Below are 19136 nucleotides of genomic sequence, written 5' to 3'. Positions count from 1 at the left end.
CTAGTGCAGTCGAAACGTGTCGACTGGGTCATGTCAACCATGTAAATTTTTCTTTGGTATGCCCTATAATTTCTTTTGAAAAATAAAGTTTTTTTTTTCTAGTCTCTTTCTATAGCTTTAACTTCTTAAAGAGATAAAATAAAAAATATCAGAAATTTCATTTATTGGTCACCACACCTACTACAAAAAGATGCAATAACAAGTGATCAAATATGTATCCCAAATCAGCATCAAACTGAATGTCAGCTCAAGACGCAAACAATAAGCCCTATTACACAGTCATCAAAATAGAAAAATGTTTTGATTCTCAGAAAATCAATACACAAACGCCCAATTTCTTTTTTTTACAAAGTTCTGAATTTTTTTTCGCCTATATAAAAATCTATACAACTTTCGGATTGCTGTAATTGTGACCAATGAATGATGTAAAAATAAAAGTTTAAAAACAGTGGTGGAATTGTTTTTCTGCTTTTTTTTCACCATTTCATCCTACTTGGATTTTTTTTCTCATTTTTCAGGACACTGCAACTTGTGCCACAAAAAAATAAGCCTTCAGATGGCTATATCACCAAAAATATATTAAAAAAAAAGATATGAAAGAAAAGGTGGAAAAAGCGAAAGCGCACAGGGGGTGTCAGAGGAAAAAAAATTGATGCATGCCCAACTTTGATCCAGTAATCGGATCGCAGAAATATTGGACTGCACTCGGATTGATTCTGAGCACAATCAAAATGAAATGAGAACGGCATCCAATCAAGGTGTGGAGATTCAAAAAGAGCTTTGGACCGCCATGTGAAGCATACAACGTTTCGACCTGCAGTACATCTCTTTCAAGTACGGTACTTGAAAAAGACCTACTGCAGGTCGAAACGTCGTATGCTTCACATGGCGGTCCAAAGCTCTTTTTGAATCTCTGCACCTGGATTGGATGCTGTTCTCATTTCATTTTGATTGCTGCTACATTTCCATGTAGGTTCCTTGGATCGAGAGTGACATTTTTTTTTCTCAGTCTTCTCATCTTAGAGAACTGGATCTTGCTTTGCTGACTTTCTTATCAGACTTTAATCAGAGTGTAGTTTGCATAATTGGCCCGATTCTCTCAGATGAGAGACTCTACGGCCGTCTGCACCTGCCCTAAAGGTCTCAACTACTGGAATCCCCAACTTTTAAGTACTACTCCAACAAATGACCATAAACATGTTGGTTTTCCAGTTCTACATTTTCTATTGATATAAATTCAGTCACCAGTAAAAGGCTGAAGCATATTTCATATGAAAAAGAAACATTTTGTATATAAAAAAAATTGTGTTCTATTCTGCTGAGTTTTCCTGCTCACAGCCTGCATCGGGAATGTTTCATTTACAAATTCATTTCATGTAGACACTGATGCATTTTAGAAACTGCTTGGAATTTTTATTTTATTCAGATACTTTGTAATTTTCTTGTCTTTCAATATTTTCTCTGCAGGGTCAAGATGGTACGGGTGGTGACAAAGGGGAAGATGGTGAACCAGGCCAGCCTGTAAGTATGAGTGCACCTTTTATTAACTGTTTAGATTCTTAATGTTGGTAAAATGTACTATTCTGTAGACGCATACTATAACATTTCAAAAAAAGAGATATGTGTATATATTTGTACATTGTGTCCACCATAAATTGGTAAATAACTATCATTTGTTTTTTTTAATAACTACAGGGACCTCCCGGACCATCAGGAGAAGCTGGACCACCAGGTCCTCCAGGCAAGAGAGTAAGTGTTGTTTCTCAGTGTTTGCAAATAAGTACAGGAGCAGCCGCCTATAATTTGCAATGCTGAATGCAAACACATTGTAATACTGAGTATTTCCTGGTGAAACTAATGAAAAGCTTTAAAACGGAAAAAGATCTAAGCAATCATGACTAAGGGATGGCTTTAAGACAAATGATTGCAGCTGGATGTAATAGAATATTGATTCAGCAACAAATGAAGGAAGGCAACAATTGCTGGCATTAAATCTACACACAACAATAATTGTTACTCCAAACATACTTTATAGGGAACCTGTCCCTGGGTTTATGCTGTCTTTTTGATTATAACACATAGGCCCTAATTCATTAAGAGTGGCGGTTCCTACAAGGGATGTGGAATAGCGTATGCCCCTTAATTATTCTGGCACAGTTCATCAGTGGCATTCGCCTCCATGCACCTTGCCAAAAATATTACTCCACTCACAGACTAGAGTACCATTACTGATGAAAGAAATGTTGCCAGTTTTGTAGAATTTGATGCGCAAAGGCATTTCCTGTCCCAGGTCCTCCCTAGTCCCACCGATTTTGGTGGAGCTTCTTGAAACTGGTGTGACTGCACAACTACGCTTTGCTCTAAAAGTTTTGATTTTTTTTAAAGCATTTTGTGCCTTTTTTCTGTATAAATGGACCTCAAAAAGTGCTGTAATCAGCCCCAATATGTGTGCACATTGTGGAAACCTTGATATTCATAAGCTGCTGATTTGCCCCTTTGAAAATACACAGTGTGCGGAGAAATGCAACAACTAGTAAAGGGAGGGATCGGGATAAAAGACACTCAAGAATAGAAGGACTCAGAACACAGTTCACAGAGAGCCTCTCCCTTAGGGAATGAATGGAATAGTGGCATGCATGCATGGTCACAAACTGATCTGATGGGGCATTCTCAACTTGGGATCAGTGGGGGTCTGACACCTATCTTTTGTCCAATGCCAAGAGCTATGATAGTGTGAAAATTATGAATACATTGACTCATTTGTATCATTTCAACAGTTTTGAATGCATCATATCTTCTCCTCCATAATTTTTACCATAACGTTGGATATCTGTGAGGCCTGTTCACTAATGAGGCTTTGTGAATGCGCTGCTGATAGCTTTAGTATATTAACATATAAACCAATGTAACAAAAATTGCATTTGATCCATGTTACATGTCTGATCTTTTCTTCCAGGGACCGCCTGGGTCTCCCGGCGCAGAGGGAAGACAAGGAGAGAAAGGTGCAAAGGTGAGCACATACATTCAGCAATACTTTTAGGCTCTTCAATTCCATAGTCACTCAGATTAGATTCTTAATTGTTAAAATTATTTCTTTAAGGGTGAAGCTGGATCTGAAGGACCTGCAGGAAAGACAGGGCCAGTTGGACCTCAAGGACCATCAGGAAAACCAGGTCCTGAAGGTCTAAGAGGAATTCCAGGGCCTGTGGTGAGTAAACATTTAATTAACCATATTTGTCAGTGTTAGTAATGATTTACTGCATATGGTAAGGTCCATTTATGAGTTCCATGTTCTCCAGTATCGTTGTTTAGGCATAATGTAAAGTTATTGTAATATGATTTAGTTTTTTTTTATGTATTAATATTATTTAGGGAGAACAAGGTCTTCCAGGTGCACCAGGACAAGATGGACCCCCAGGCCCAATGGTAAGTGGCAAACACAAGTTATTACTTATAAGGCATAGATAAGATATAATACATGAAATTCCTGAGTATTATCACTGTCTCAAAGTATCCAACTACAAACAAGTTAGTGACTGAAGTTTAATGTATATCAGGGCACCGGCCAACTGATGGTTGGGAGAGATGTCTGATTTCTGTCAATCGCATTGTTCTCCCTGAGATAAGTCACTGGTTGAAGTGTCAATTGGATGCTATTTAATAGAAAAGACTCTCCTTGGCCGAGCCATCTCTCCTGTTAATGGGAGAGTCGGCTGAGAGGGTTGTAGGCCAAACAATCAGCCAAAGCATTGTTCGGCTGACAACCATCTAATGTGTGTTGACAGCCTTTACATAGTTACTTGCTATATCATCTTATTATACTATAAGCTGGACAACATGACCTTAATGTCGGTTTCTGGGACCTTGGAGATGTATTTGACATTATTCCTGGAGTATTTCCTAAAGGACATTGAATTATTTAAAAGCTTCCTATGAACTATACAATGTTTTTAAATTATAGAATGATAAAGTCATCTTATAAATATATTGTACATACTCCGGTTACCCCTATTTTGTTTATCGGTTTATCTTACACTATGTTACTGTATATGTTAATAAGTCTTAAGATATTTGTACAGATGATACAGTGTCTATTTGTTTTATTTAGGGTCCCCCTGGACTTCCAGGTCTGAAAGGTGATCCTGGTACAAAGGGAGAAAAGGTAAGCAACTTTTCAGCTGTCATCAATTTCCTTTTCCAATAAAAGGGATTTTAACATATGTGAGCTCTCTGTCCTTCGATTTGGTCTAGTTACCTAGTCTTTTTGGGCAGTACTTTTAGTGGTTCCTTTTGGACTGTTCTACCAAATATACATTATGCCTCCTATATACATGCTACAGTGTGCATACAGTTTTTACTGAAGGATCTTCCTGATGGACTTTATTGGTGGTAACAATTTTCTTGTTTTTAACAATTTGTAGGGACATCCTGGTTTGATTGGTCTTATTGGTCCACCTGGAGAGCAGGGTGAGAAGGGAGACAGAGGACTTCCAGGTCCACAGGGAGCTCATGGATCCAAGGGTGATGGTGTATGTGTGAATTATTATATTCTTCATTGTTCCTACTAATAGCATTTTCTTTTCATTTCTCAATGTTAAGATTTTTTACATAACCATATTATCTAAAGTGTAAAATCTCTTCTAATTTACCTATGTGTCTCCAACAGGGTATTTCAGGTGCTGCTGGCCCCAACGGTCCTCCTGGCTCTCCTGGCTTGCCTGTAAGTATCCAGTAAAACATCAGTTATAGTCATATAAATAATATAAATGATAACATTCATAGACTACCATTCAAAACTACACAGCCGGTCAGAAGTTCAAATGTTATCAATAGAGGTATTAATTTTTTAATAGAATATTTTTGCGTGATCAACATATAATATTCTATAGATTGAGATCTATATGTGGGGTGTTTTTTTTTTCCTCAGTTAGTCTATTGTTTCCATCAAAACAACCAGCTCCGATTGCCCTGCCTCATTCATTTCCAACACACTCTCATGGATAAGTCATATTTTAATGGGATAATCATCTATTATATATATATTTTAAATTGAAAACGCTCATGGTTTAAAAAAATTAAATGAATGAAAAGCTTGAGAATAAATATCTAAACACATATAGGGTAATTATCTGATTGTCTTTGTTGGAAGTAAAATTGCAATTCACAAAAATGTTAACTTTTCTAAAGCAACTGGTTGAAAATTCTAATATTTAATCTTATTTATTGTCAGGGCCCTCATGGTCCTAAGGGTTCCAAAGGTTCAAGTGTGAGTATTTTGCACTTTATAGTTGTATATTTTCATCTGTAATATTTTCTTCTTTCCCTTATGGCATCCAACATTTTCTGTATTTTCTAACTCACGTTTAGTCTATTCTAAGCCTTTCATCTCCATCTCAGGGTGCTATCTATTGTTTCTGCTCTTTATTCAACCCTTTAGCTATTTTAAAACTCACAGAGACAAATCTTTAGGTCTTTTCCACAATTTATTCTTTTGCATTTGATGAACGTCCATACTTTTTCATTAGTTTATACTCTATATTCATTTATTTACTTTTCTAAACATTGATTTTAGGGTCCTGCAGGTCAAAAGGGAGATTCCGGTGTGCCTGGACCTCCTGGTCCACCGGTAAGGAACCTTTTCAACTTTGAAGTTCTGTAGATAGTTAAAAGCCAAGTTTAGCAGTAAAACAGATAAACACTATGTGAATAGCTAATATAAATCTAGATTTAAAGCTAGATTTCTATTCGCTATTCACATGGCGTTTATCTCTCTTACTGTATATAGTTTTAATGTAAGTATATGGATCAAATCATGAAATATTATGCGTCTTTGTATATAGTTTGTAGTTTGGAATTGGGAACGCTTTCTGAAGAAATCTAACAAATGTATTAAAGGGATTATTTCATCATATATTACGTATAGTTTAAATCAGGTTTTTGTGTTATTTGTGCTGTTTTTGTTTCAAAAAGTTGGCAATGTTTGTTTTTCACATTATGATCTTTATTAAAGAACTAGATAGTGGCCCGATTCTAACCCATCGGGTATTCTAGAATATGCATGTCCATGTAGTATATTGCCCAGTCACGTACTATATTGCCCAGCTACGTAGTATATTGCCCAGCGACGTAGTATATTGCCCGGTGACATAGCACATTGCTCAGTCACGTAGTATATTGCCCAGTTACGTATTATATTGCCCAGTCACGTAGTATATTGCCCAGCCACGTAGTATATTGCACAGCCACGTAGTATATTGCACATCGACGTAGTATACAGCACAGAGCCACATAGTATACAGCACAGACACGTAGTATATTGGCCAGTCACGTAGTATATTGGCCACTCACGTAGTATATTGCCCAGCCAAGTATGTAACAGGTTAAAAAAGACTTAAAATAAAAAATAAACATATACTCACCTTCTGAAGGCCTCTTGTAGTCTTGGCGCTTGTGCGCGGTGCACGCGGCAGATTCCGGTCCCAGGGTTGGTATGAGCACAGGACCTGTGATGATGTCACGGTCACATGATCGTGACGTAATGGCAGGTCCTTCTCGCATAGCATCCTTAGCACCGGAACCTGCCGCTTGCACTGCCAAGGACAGCGCCACATCGGAAGGTGAGAATAACATTTTTTTTATTATTATTTGTAACATTAGATCTTTTTACTATTGATGCTGCATGTGCAGCATCAATAGTAAAAAGTTGGTCACACAGGGTTAATAGCTGTGGTAATGGAGTGTGTTACACCGCGGTCCATTAACGCTGGCATTAACCCTGTGTGAGGGCTGACTGGAGGGGAGTAAGGAGCAGGCACTGACTGCGGGGAGGAAGGAGCGGCCATTTTGCTGGCGGACGGTGCCTGTCGCTGATTGGTCGTGGCAATGGTCATGGGCGTTTTGCCACGACCAATCAGTGACTTGGATTTCCATGACAGACAGAGGCCATGACCAATGAATATCTGCAACAGAAAGTAGGACAGACAAAAGTGACCCTTAGATAATTATATAGTAGATAAAATTTGTAATTTTGCAATTTTCACACTGACCACTGGGGGTATTTTAAGTCATACTTCCTGTCCTTTGAGGAAGAGTTTCTAACAGACTAGTAACCAGAGGAAGGAATACAATGGCACATAACACCTCTATACACAGCTAATAATACCAGATCCACCAATCACAATAGGTGATGTCACCAAGATGACCAAGCTCCCTTTTCCCTTCACAAAGATCGTAGCCCACATTAGATGCTTCAATACAAAAGATTTGGTTGGAGTCTGTCTATTGCTGTAATTTTACATGTGAATTATTTGATACAATAGGAATTTATGGTCTAATAAAAGCCCCAATGGCCAGTGTGAAAATTTCAAGATTTCTGATTTTTATTTTTCATATTTTTATAGACTATGATATGGAAAACTTTTGTTTTTACATTTCCAAAAATGTTTAAAAGATAAACTTTACACAAAAACGTGATTTTAACAATATGTCACTTTATGATGAGTATGTGATCACACATTCCCTTGAATGAAGATTTATTCAAAATCTATAGAAGTGCTCTAGTTGAAAAGAGGTGGGAGCAAATTTTCACAGATAGTTGTGGGTTAAAAGTAAGGAACTGTCCCACTTTATTGTGAGAGTGTCATACATATGATTGCAACATTACTATAGAATAATGGCTTATCATCTGGCAGCAGAGGTCTAACTTGACTATGTTTTTGCTCAGGGTCCACCTGGAGAAGTCATCCAGCCATTGCCTATCCAATCACCTAAGAAGACTCGTAGATCCCCAGATGGCATGATGGCTGATCTTGGAGACAATATTTTGGATTATGATGGTATGGAGGAGGTCTTTAACTCCCTCAACTCACTGAAACAGGATATCGAGCGCATGAAGTACCCAGAAGGATCCCAGAACAATCCTGCTAGGACATGCAAGGATCTTCAGCTCTCTCATCCTGAGTTCCCTGACGGTATGTAGGCAAAAATAAATACTACTATTTCCTTTCTTATTAGATAGAATAGTAATATGTCCTTTCCTATTAGATAAAATGGTACTATGTCCTTTCTTATTAGATAAAATAGTACCATGTCCTTTCCTAAGAGATATTGCTTTATATTTTACATGAAATAGCAAAACTAGTAGGCATTGTAATGCATTTCTTATGTATTCTAAAGATCCCTAAATGGTAATTTTCTACCACCGCGGATATTACACACAGATTTCAACTTTCTCATTGACCCCACAGACTTTATATTTCCATGAACGTTAATGAAAACGTGAAGTCACATACCTTACATACATTAATAGTGTGTCTGCCAGTGTGATCAGCCTTATTAAATATAAAGCTTGTATCTGAGTCACTGATTATCCTACTTCTGTCAGTCTCCCATGTAATACGCAATAGTTTGACCAATTCATCACATGCTACGTGCAAAGCAGAGGCTATTGGTATTACCATAATCTAGCGACAGTCAGCAGAGATATAATTTATGCCAGTCACAAACTGACTGTGTGAAACAATACCGTGAGCACAGCTACTAAGTGCTATAGTTAGGCTCCCACGCCATATAATAAATCAACATAGAACTTAGCACTCAACTCAAGAGTATACTGCAAAATAAAATTCTTCTGTTCAAGCATCCCAAGTTGAGTGCTAAGTTCCATGTTGATTTAGTCACAAACTGACTATCATGCCAGCCAGATTAACCTATTCTTTTCTAGATATAACTATGTGTTCTTTGCTAACACTTTACAAATGCAACGTTATAATTAAAAGGATTTTTTATCATTAGGCAAGGTATAAGTTTGACACCCACAGACAGTAAAACCTATATATTATGTTTCCTTTCCCTTTCATCATTAATTTTTTACTAGCGGTTAAGAGTTCACAGCTGTGTCATTGTGGCTTGTTTTATGTACATATAGACTTCCATTATAAAATATGTAAGTTTATTTGCTTTGCTTTAAACATTACTATAAATTACTATCTTATTGCCTTTATCAAACAATTTACCCTTGACGTAACGAATACAAATGTATGGACAAATGACCCATCTTGCCATATGATTGGCCTATAGAAACACAATAGTATACTTTAAATATAAATTGGTATGCAGTTTTGTTATAGAAAAAGGATAGGTATAAAGATATTGCATAACTCCAAGATACCAAGACATCTTCAAAAACTGTCAGATGCTCTTAAAACCAATAGCCATACGTGCATGCTTAACTCGGTCAAACAAGCATGAGTTCTCAAAAGAGTGAGTATAGTAACCCGCTATCACACCTCTGATGGCAGCTTACCTCCCATGATAGAAAAGGGTTGGGTGTGTTAAAATCCAGAATACCTGATGCTTCTCTCTCCTTATATTGTCTATCCAGAGAGAGTGGGAAGATCCCAATAGACATAAGATAGCGGACTGGTCCTGCCATCATCGTGAGGTTGGGGCCGACTTTGCATTTATGTGTTTGGGCACACTTTAGTCTTTTTTTGTTTATATATACTGTTGACATTGCTGATCACAAATCATTAACATAAGAAAGCAGCATTACATTCTTAGAGTACAAATGTTAACAATTAGAAAATACCTTCATGTTTTATGATTTAAAACGTGCATTTCTCTTTTTTATCTTAGGTGAATATTGGATTGATCCAAACCAGGGATGCTCTGGAGACTCATTTAAAGTCTACTGCAACTTCACTGCCGGAGGAGAAACTTGTATATTTGCAGACAAAAAGTCAGAAGGAGTAAGTTACATTGTCAGTAGGTGAATGTATAGAACATTTTAGTTTTTAGATTTGTTTTTAAGCATGATGAACATTCCGGGAATAAGTGACCTCTCCGAATAAGGATGATATTCATAGGTCTTTTGCCTTTTTGCATTCATACTAATGATCTATGATATTTTCTTGCTAACCGAAGTAATATATTTATTTATTCTTCATCTTGAAAACAGGTACGGATTTCATCATGGCCAAAAGAAAACCCTGGTTCCTGGTTTAGTGAATTCAAAAGAGGAAAGCTGGTAGGTCCACCAATCTAGTTACTACTATGTTAATTAGGCACAAAGAATAACTAGATGACAGATCCAATTGAAAACAATTTTTGATAAATTGTAATAAGCTCCTCCTCAGTCATAAATCTGCACTCCTCAAGAAAAAGCACTCAATAGAGTTCTTCACTAGATCTGACTTTAAGCTGGATATAGACATGAACTGAATGTCCAGTCGTAAAAATGTTCTATGAAGGATGCAACTATTGATCACCAGACAACTCTTGTGTTCCATACCTTACAGAGACAAGTTATGAGTGGTCATTAGTGATACAATTAAGCAAGTACAATTTTATGACTCTAAATACTATTTAGAACAAGCCATACACATAACATATTTCTAGGCTTAACTTTCAGTCCTACAATGCAAATTAGGTGCTCAATAGATTGATGCATTGAGGTGTCAATATCATGTATTTGCGACTGACAGTTTTGTTATTTCTTCTCTGTAGCTGTCCTATGTTGACGTTGAGGGCAACTCAATTAATCAAGTTCAAATGACCTTCTTGAAACTTTTAAGTGCCTCCGCTCGACAGAACTTCACCTACAGCTGCCACCAGTCAGTAGCCTGGCATGATGCAGTAAATGATAACTATGACAAGGCCCTGAGGTTCTTAGGTTCAAACGATGAAGAAATATCCTATGACAACAGCCTTTTCATTAAAGCTCTGCATGACGGATGTGCGGTAAGTAAAAACAAAGATATATTAATACTGATGAAATGATACAAGGTATTATGAATATATGTACAGGCAATGACGTAACTTGAAGCTTGTGGGCCTCAGTATAAAATCTTTAATATGGCCTCCAACTATCTTTGGTCTTTAATAGTATTGGTCTGGTAACATGGGACAGACGGAATGGGAATGGGTGCAGCTGCAACACCTGCTTACATAACTGTAGCTATGTCGGCATATGGACTTATGGACTAATTATTAAGTGTAGGAAAATATAAAGTGAAAATATTAAAAACCACGACCTCACTATTGGAATCAGGACCCACTGATTATATACTCCTGACACTTATATACAAGGCTTTCTATCAAGAAATAATTAATTCATAAAATGTCACTGGTTTGTAATGAGGCACAGATATAGTAGCACTGGAATAGTACAATATATAAATGAATCAATACACTTAAAAGCAGAAAATATAATACAATGCAAAAGTATAGAAAAGATACATATGATTGACTGTCCAGTCTACTGATAAATGCCAGAGGGTTACGCCTATATACCGTAAACACAGTCTGAATCAGTGCCCAATGTATGTAAGAACAGAAATGTCATATCGTATCACTAATGGTTGAACGATGCACTTAATGGTGCTGGTTGCTGTGATTTCAGATCAAGCAGTATGCCTCTAAAGAAAGGTCCTGCATAAAATACAGTAGGTCTACTGCGGGAGTGTGATCCCGTATGTTCCCTTATGGCATGCTAGTCAGATGGCAGTGCGCTCGGCCGGTAGCACTCCTGTACCTTGGCACGTGTGAAAGGGGCATGCTAGAGAGGTGTGTGACATCACTTTTGAACACTACAGGGTTTCAATGCGACCACAAAACACTAGATGTCTTGTGGCCGCATCGAAACCGCGTAACCTTTATCAGTAGACTGGACAGTCAAGTATATGTATCTTTCTATACTTGCATATTTTATCTTTTTGTACTTAAGAGTATTTATTCATTTATATATTGTATTATTCCCATAATACTGTATGTGTCTCAATACAAACCAGTGACATTTTATGAATTAATTATTTCTTGTTAGAAATCCTTTTAAATAAAAGTGTCAGGGGTAAATAATTCACTGGGGAACACAATTTTTTAAGAGTTAGGTCAGATAACTGTTCTTAATTAATTTTTGGCTGCTGAATCCAGAAATGATCTCAGTTTTTCTCTATCACGTCAAGTTTTTGAACTATAGGATTTTTGTCTTCTCAAAACTATGTAAACTACTGTACCTAAAAAGTGTTTTTTTTATTAAATAGTACAAATATGAACAAAAAATTAAATATATAAGAAATAGGCATGACAAAGTTGTGAATACTCTTACAAGTTACCACGTAGCTCTATATGAGTCGAGTTGTAATCAGATAACAAGTCTTATTACAGATATCAGTGCAATTGTGCTTCTCTGGCAGGTAAGTTGTGTAGGAAAAACTTGACGTGCTAGAAAAAAACTGACTACATTTTTGGAATCAGCATGCCAATTTTAGTATAAATCAGCTCAAAAACCTAACTCAACAGAAAATTTTTTTCAAATTGTTCCCCTGTGAGTGAACAATTCCTAATTCCAATATTGCAGTAGTGGTTGTTAATATTTTCAGTTTTTATTTGATTGACCCTGCATCACTACCAGCAGCTACACACCCTTTATAGCCCCTCAAAGGATCTGCTGATTTCAGGACAATTAGTCTCGTACTTGTGGAAAATGTAAAGTATTAATCTGTTTGGAGGCTAAAATGACGCCACACGATATGATAAATGTGTATCATAACTAGAAGTGAGTCAATTTTTCAATATTCGGTTTGGGTTACGATCGCTGGCGAATATTGTATTAAGCATTATTCGCCGAACACAGCCTAATGTCATTGGAGTCAGTGGGAGTAGAAATGAGCAAATATGTTTGGAAATGATCATCAAAAATAAATTCGGCATGAATAGGGTACCAATATGACACGAATATGGCAAATTTGAATTTGGCGATCGTTTCAGAACATATTCGGCCATCTCTTATCATAGCCAGTAGTCATGTATCATTAGGAGGTTTTTTAAATACAAGTACAGTGGCTCTATACATGGCACTGTGCCTGGCACTGATGCTCAGTTCCAATACAAGACAATGTACTGAACCCATGTTCTGGATCTTGCTTCTCACGTAGCTTTCTATAGCTAAGAGGTTAATTGATGAAACCTAAAAGCAAGTCGAATTCCCATTCTTAGTGACTGTCACTTATTAGAACTTTGGCCTGAATGTACAAGATATTCTGCACCAAAGAGACTGCCATTCCCTCCATACAAAAGGAAGAATGAAAAAATATAAATCTTTTAGAAAAGACTGTATTTCCTCTTACATTTCGGGAAGAATCCTTCTTCCATGCTAAATGAAAATGAAAAGGGTTTTCCACACCAACAAGCACAAAGCCGTGCTGTGCATTAATGCATCTCCTTTGCTTTTGATGGACATTTGTTTTAATTTCTTCCGAGTCAGTAACAAGTGCTACAACATGTGGAAATTGGAAATCTTTATTGATGCAGCTGCATTCATGACTTATGGCAAAAAAATTCCAAAACGTACTCCAATCAGCAAACAATAAAATCTCTCAATCAATAAGATCTAGAATAATAAGCATTGTAAGCCAATTTGACATTCCACAGAAAAATAATATAAAATAATATGAAAGGACTTGACATGAAGGGAAAGCAGCAGTTACCAGGTTAAGAAAAGACCATTATAACGGCATACTCCAATGTCATTGGGGGATTGGAGGCTTTTCACTATTTTTATAATTGTTAGATTTTCAGTATTTAGAAATATCTTTGAAGTTCATAGGGCTGGAATGTTAGAATTTTTATTACATAAAACAAATAAAAATAGCATGTGTGATATTGCTTTAGAGTATGTGGTATGTATAAGTTTTCTAGAAAAACGTTATTGCAAGGGTCTAAATTGAGATATATGTAGAATCTATGCTGTAAAGTTACGACTGTACCCTATGAAATTGCAGCCACAGAAATTACGTTAGGGGACGTGGTGCATTATTGCATTTGCAAAACCCTAAAGAGTTACTATGCAATGCTTCTTTACGCCAATGATGGGCCTACAGGGAATTCAATATTTTGTGGTTGATTGTGTTACTGTGGAAAACAATTGAGATTACAAGGTGACAATATATGGTCATGCTTGGTACTTATGCTATTTACAGTGTGTCTCTATTGTATCTAATAGAGACAATACCAAGCATGATATCCATCAGCCCTGATCGGGCATGTAAACAGAGGTCATCCTAAGGAAACAACCACTTTAAAGTGGTTGCCTATCTTTGGACACAATTCTGCTATCACTCTATGTAGCTGCAGACTTGAGAATTCTAACAGCACACACATTGATGCCATTGCCGGGAGCGTGTGGTCATGTTACTGCGCCTTTATGGTTTGTCTACTTTCGACCACATTCTGACTAGACGTGTCAGGCTTCATTCAATACACTAGCATGTTTAGTTGGCTATGTAACGGCAGACTTGTGAATTCTCGCAGCGCTCATTGATGCCATTGCTGGAATTGTGTGGTCATGTTACTGCAAGTATATGATTTGCATACTTTTGGCCACATTCCGACTAGACGTGTCAGCAGGCTTTGCTCAGTACACTAGCATATCTAGCCGGCATATGACCAACATGTATGCAAATCGCATACTTGTGATCAAGCGCTATAAGGATTCACAAGTCTTTAGTCACATAGGCTAAAAGTCTGCAGTCACTCTAAGGCTGGAAAGCCCCTTTAAGGAGTTAAAGATGATGAAGAGTTTTGCCTTGGACACCTGAAGTTTTGATTTACCCAAAGATGTCTGTGACTTTCTTCATAGTGAAGAATGGGATAAGTGGGTTAAAGGGAAGCCATTATCAGAAAATTATCTGGTTTTTGTGTTATGTATCTTTTAAAAATGGTGGACAATAGTTTTTTTACATGTCACAATCTGTAATAAAAATGAAATAATAGAAATCTTCCAATTATTTACACTGGCAACTGGGTCTCTTTTAGACTTCCTATTGTTTCAGGAAAGAGCAAGGTTATGATAGCCACAATGGTTTGATCCCATCCCTATCTTTCACATTGAAGTGTCTAATGAGCATGTGCAAAAGTCATATTAAAGGGAGCTGGAGCGGGGTCAGCTGTGACATTGCTGTTGTGAGATAGAGGTCTGCCACTGTAATCTTACCTCTGTTGATAAGTAGCCTTTCTCTAAACCTTCCCTCAAAGGACTTGGACAATGAGTTTAAAAAAGCTCCATTGACCAGTGTGAAAGCTGCAAGATTATGATTATTTTTTCTTGATAAAGATCATAATATGAAAAAATATCCCTTTTTAAATACTTGGAGCACAAAAACCTGATTTAAACAATAAATCATTTTTTGATGATAGCTTCTCTGTAAAAAAATTGTAGAAAAATTATACAAATTACAGTAATGTATATGGTAAGAGTACATTGTCATAAATTGGTTCAATAAATGCTAAATATGCGACATTCATGCTTTATATACTGATGAATAATCTATATTATTCTTTTTACAGCTGAGAAAAGGATATGGAAGAACAGTCCTTGAAATCAACACACTAAAGATAGATCAGTTGCCAATAGCAGATGTTATGATAAGTGACTTTGGGGATCAGAACCAGAAGTTTGGATTTGAGGTCGGAGCGGCCTGCTTCTTAGGTTGAGACTGGAATCTGGACAAGCAGCTTAATAAAAAGTGTAAAAAAAATCTTCTTAAAAAAAATAAAGCGTCAGGCTTTGGATACCACCAGAGACGTATTCGCCACATGCAAGTTTTGAATATGGATTGTGCAGAGGGGAAGAAAAACAAAATGCATAGAAATAAACTCAAGGCATATGAGTTACTTAGAATTTGGCATGTGCCCTAAACCTGGGGCAGAATCACATGACTTAAACAGTTGCAAAAATATGAAGGACTTAGATGTGATACATTAAAGACAGCTGTGTCCTCCTTTCAAGGGAAACTTTTGGTGCTGAAGAACATCCAAAACAGGCTTCGTCCATCATAGGTGCTATTCTTGTAAATGGGTTTACCAAATGCTGTATACATGTAGCTACTCTGCATACTTATTATCAGGCTTGCATGTCCTTTTCCAAAACTTGCATGTGACTCTGGGTTGAGCCATAAAACTAAAAGCAGAATAAAACCCAAAAAGGTTCCCCGCTGTCTAGCCCGGATGCAGTGTTTGTACTGTGCAAAAATACCATGTAATTCCAGTGGACTCCAACCCTTCTTTCTGACTCCAAATAAAATCCCTTTGTATATATTGATGTGGAAGACCTCTCTTATTTGCTGTTGCTAAACAAAATAAATCTATATAAATATATATATTTACATTCTCTATATATAAAGCCTCAGGTTGCCAAACTGGAAGACAGAAATGATAATCTTAAATTTCACTATTTTTTGTGTTGCATTTTTTCTTTTGCAAAATGAAACCATTTTGGTGCAATATTTGATGGTGCTAATACCTCATTCCAGGATGTTGTGACATGCATGTATATACCTAAAATAACTTTTTTTTTTAATTATTATTTGTGGTCGGGGGAAAATGTGTATTAAGAGAACTATTTCTGTATAAGATATTTGTCAATTTTGTGTGAAGTCATTGGTCATACGCACGTATGTTTAAGTTTATGTATCATCGAGGTTTGTGCAACTTCTAAAACGTAATATTAAAACTGGACGCGAAACTGTCATGTTATGTATTTGTTCAGTGTCTAAAAATTATCCCAGACGGACAGTAGATATGTTAATATGCGCTGACTGCTATTTATGTTACAGCTATTCCAAACAGACACAGTAATATGTAGGTCAGCAAATCACTACTCCGTTAAACCCACGAATAGCTTTCAGATATTTATGTACACAATTTTGTCAAGGTCATGTGATTCTACCTGGTTGCATAGCAAAATAGGAGGGGCTGCTAGTAACGCCAGTTTATTCGACATACAAATTTTTAAAATTAGTCTTCCAAGCTTCTTGTGGTTTTTTTTTCCCTCCCATTCTGGTTTCAGCTGGAAAATAAAGATAAAGATTTTCACATTAAAAATAAAATTCTTTTGTAATTATTTTTCATAATATATGTAAGACTTGAAAATTGTGTGTTACTCTTTCATAAATAAACTGTTAAATTAATTGGTCTCAGATCCCACTAGCTCATTTTCCCATGACATTTAATTAACAGGATATAGAATAAACATTTTTTCTCTTTTACTGTTTATTTTTTTTCTATAAAAAATGTTACTGTCACCTCAGAAAAGATATGAAATGTTATCAATAAATTCAAGTCTTGTTTACTTTAAATGTTCCTTTCTTTTCTTAAAAGAAATACTGGGTCAAGTAAAGCAAAAACTGAAAAAAATAATAAAAGAAAAGCACAAAATCCTGTTATGACAGTCAAAAATAGTTCTTCTTTTTCAGTAAGCACGTTCAACATTGGGCAAGATGCTTTTCTAATAGTAGAATGTCCTTAAGTTACTGTTCACTTTTCACTCCACATTGTGACCGAAGATACATTGATCGTTTCCCACTTGCAGGAATCTCAATTCATTCTAGAATGATTAGGCTATAATGTGCCCAAACGCTTTCGGTGATTTCATGGCATCATTATTAAAACACAGTATCCTTGTTCTGGGCATCAACAAGGAGTCAAACCCACTAATGTCGAACTGAAGATAGCCTAAAATGGAAAACTTTCTAACAGTAGAGCCAATTCCAAGAGATGGTCAGAAGTAAAAGAACCTGGTTCTTTGTTGCAGTTTTTATGAGGCTTGCATGTTTTTATCCAAAACTTGCATGTGACTCTGGGTTGAGACATAAAACTACGAGCAGAATAAAACCCAAAAGGTTTCCTAATATTGGGCAAAATACCATGTGATTCCCGTGAACTCCAACCAATCTTTTGGATACGCCTTAATTAGTGACAAATTCATCCAGTGGCATGCGCATTTTTCAAGTTCTTTTGTTTTTTAGTTTTCTGATCTTTATGTCAATGTGACTTTTTCCGAATGTTTTCGAAAGATTCATTAAATACTACTTTTTAAAATGTTGCCGAATTTGGACCAAATCTAATCCTTTCCACCAGGAGTGATTTTATGTATTGCAAGAAAAAAAGGTGGATTTTTTTTTTCAACATTTTCCAAAATGCACAACTTTTTGAGCTAAAAAGAGAATTAAAGGCAGAAAAAATAAAATTTTGGACTGTAAGCAAAATTAATGATTTGTGTGGACCATGCTGATGAATTTGTTGCAAATATCAGCAAGAAAAACAAGTCAAGAAGAAACAACAAGAAAAAATGATGAATCTGTCACAAAAGCTCCACATCTATGGTGCCCAGTTTATGTCATTGAGTATCTTCATTGTATCAATATTTCTTAGTTCCTATCCAATGCAATGACTTGTCTCATTTCTAAAGGTACTTGGGAAGCTAAAATAGCTGTGTGAGGAAAAATTCTTATTGGCTGAATATAGGAAATATGCTTCTAGTATTAAACTGATTCTGGATGTTCACCACTACTTACACTCTGTCGGGGGATGATTAATATACAGTACACTCGATTTAGTCATATTTACTACAATTTGACTGGAATTTACAAAAAATGAAAATTGTAATATTATCATCCGGTGTTCTTCTATGCACTGCCAAAAATGATTTGTGTAGGCCACTTCCTTCTACACAGAACATGCTCACATCTACTTTTAATTGTATTTGGAAACTTTTTTAAGATAATTACACATACAAGACAAATCATAAATGCCCAACAGGTTAAGTTTTATTCATCCAAGTAATAGACTTTAGTGTCACATGCTTAGCCTAAAAATCCAAACGAGGTGGTCTTCTAAAGGACTTTGAAAGCTTATCATTGTGTCAACGCCTCAGTTTCTGGTATTCTGGTGAGTCAGCTCATCCAGACTTTTTTCATCTTTCCTGATTTTTCTGCATATTTTTTAGACTTTTTTTTAAAACATTAAACATCTTAAACAGAGTTGAGAAAATTCGTCAAAATTCGGCTCCAATTTTGATCGGTGCCGATTCTGCCGAATATTGTTTTTGCAATATTTGCCAAACACAGCCGAACGTCCTTGAAGTCAATGGAAGTAGAAATGAACGAATATGTTCAAGACCGATCATCAAACATCAATTCAACATAAATATGGTACAAATGTGGCATATTTGGATTCGGTGACCATTTTTCGAACATATTCGCTCATCTCTAATCTTAACCTAATAGCATTCATTTATTAATACTCTAAATCATTTAAGTTGCCTTGTAAGTATTTCTCATTCATATTATTTGCAATGA

At 36.2% G+C, this 19136-nt stretch overlaps 1 protein-coding gene across 1 annotated transcript in view; it reads left to right on the top strand.

Annotated features, from left to right (window-relative positions):
- The window catches only part of COL11A1 (collagen type XI alpha 1 chain), a 301659-nt gene extending 284524 nt beyond the window's left edge, over nt 1-17135 (top strand). Inside the window, exons 53-67 of the mRNA XM_069737373.1 lie at nt 1468-1521; nt 1696-1749; nt 2957-3010; nt 3101-3208; nt 3373-3426; nt 4109-4162; nt 4422-4529; nt 4667-4720; nt 5231-5266; nt 5573-5626; nt 7724-7970; nt 9637-9749; nt 9959-10027; nt 10507-10740; nt 15346-17135. Coding sequence (XP_069593474.1) covers nt 1468-1521; nt 1696-1749; nt 2957-3010; nt 3101-3208; nt 3373-3426; nt 4109-4162; nt 4422-4529; nt 4667-4720; nt 5231-5266; nt 5573-5626; nt 7724-7970; nt 9637-9749; nt 9959-10027; nt 10507-10740; nt 15346-15492 — 1440 coding nt within the window. The 3' untranslated portion in view covers nt 15493-17135. The remainder of the gene's footprint in view (nt 1-1467; nt 1522-1695; nt 1750-2956; nt 3011-3100; nt 3209-3372; nt 3427-4108; nt 4163-4421; nt 4530-4666; nt 4721-5230; nt 5267-5572; nt 5627-7723; nt 7971-9636; nt 9750-9958; nt 10028-10506; nt 10741-15345) is intronic.
- Nucleotides 17136-19136: the final 2001 nt, after the last annotated feature.

This window comes from Ranitomeya imitator, chromosome 8, assembly GCF_032444005.1.
Source record: "Ranitomeya imitator isolate aRanImi1 chromosome 8, aRanImi1.pri, whole genome shotgun sequence".
Classification (NCBI taxonomy): domain Eukaryota; kingdom Metazoa; phylum Chordata; class Amphibia; order Anura; family Dendrobatidae; genus Ranitomeya; species Ranitomeya imitator.
The sequence above is the reverse complement of the archived record's forward strand: the minus strand, read 5'-3'. Positions and strand labels throughout refer to the sequence as shown.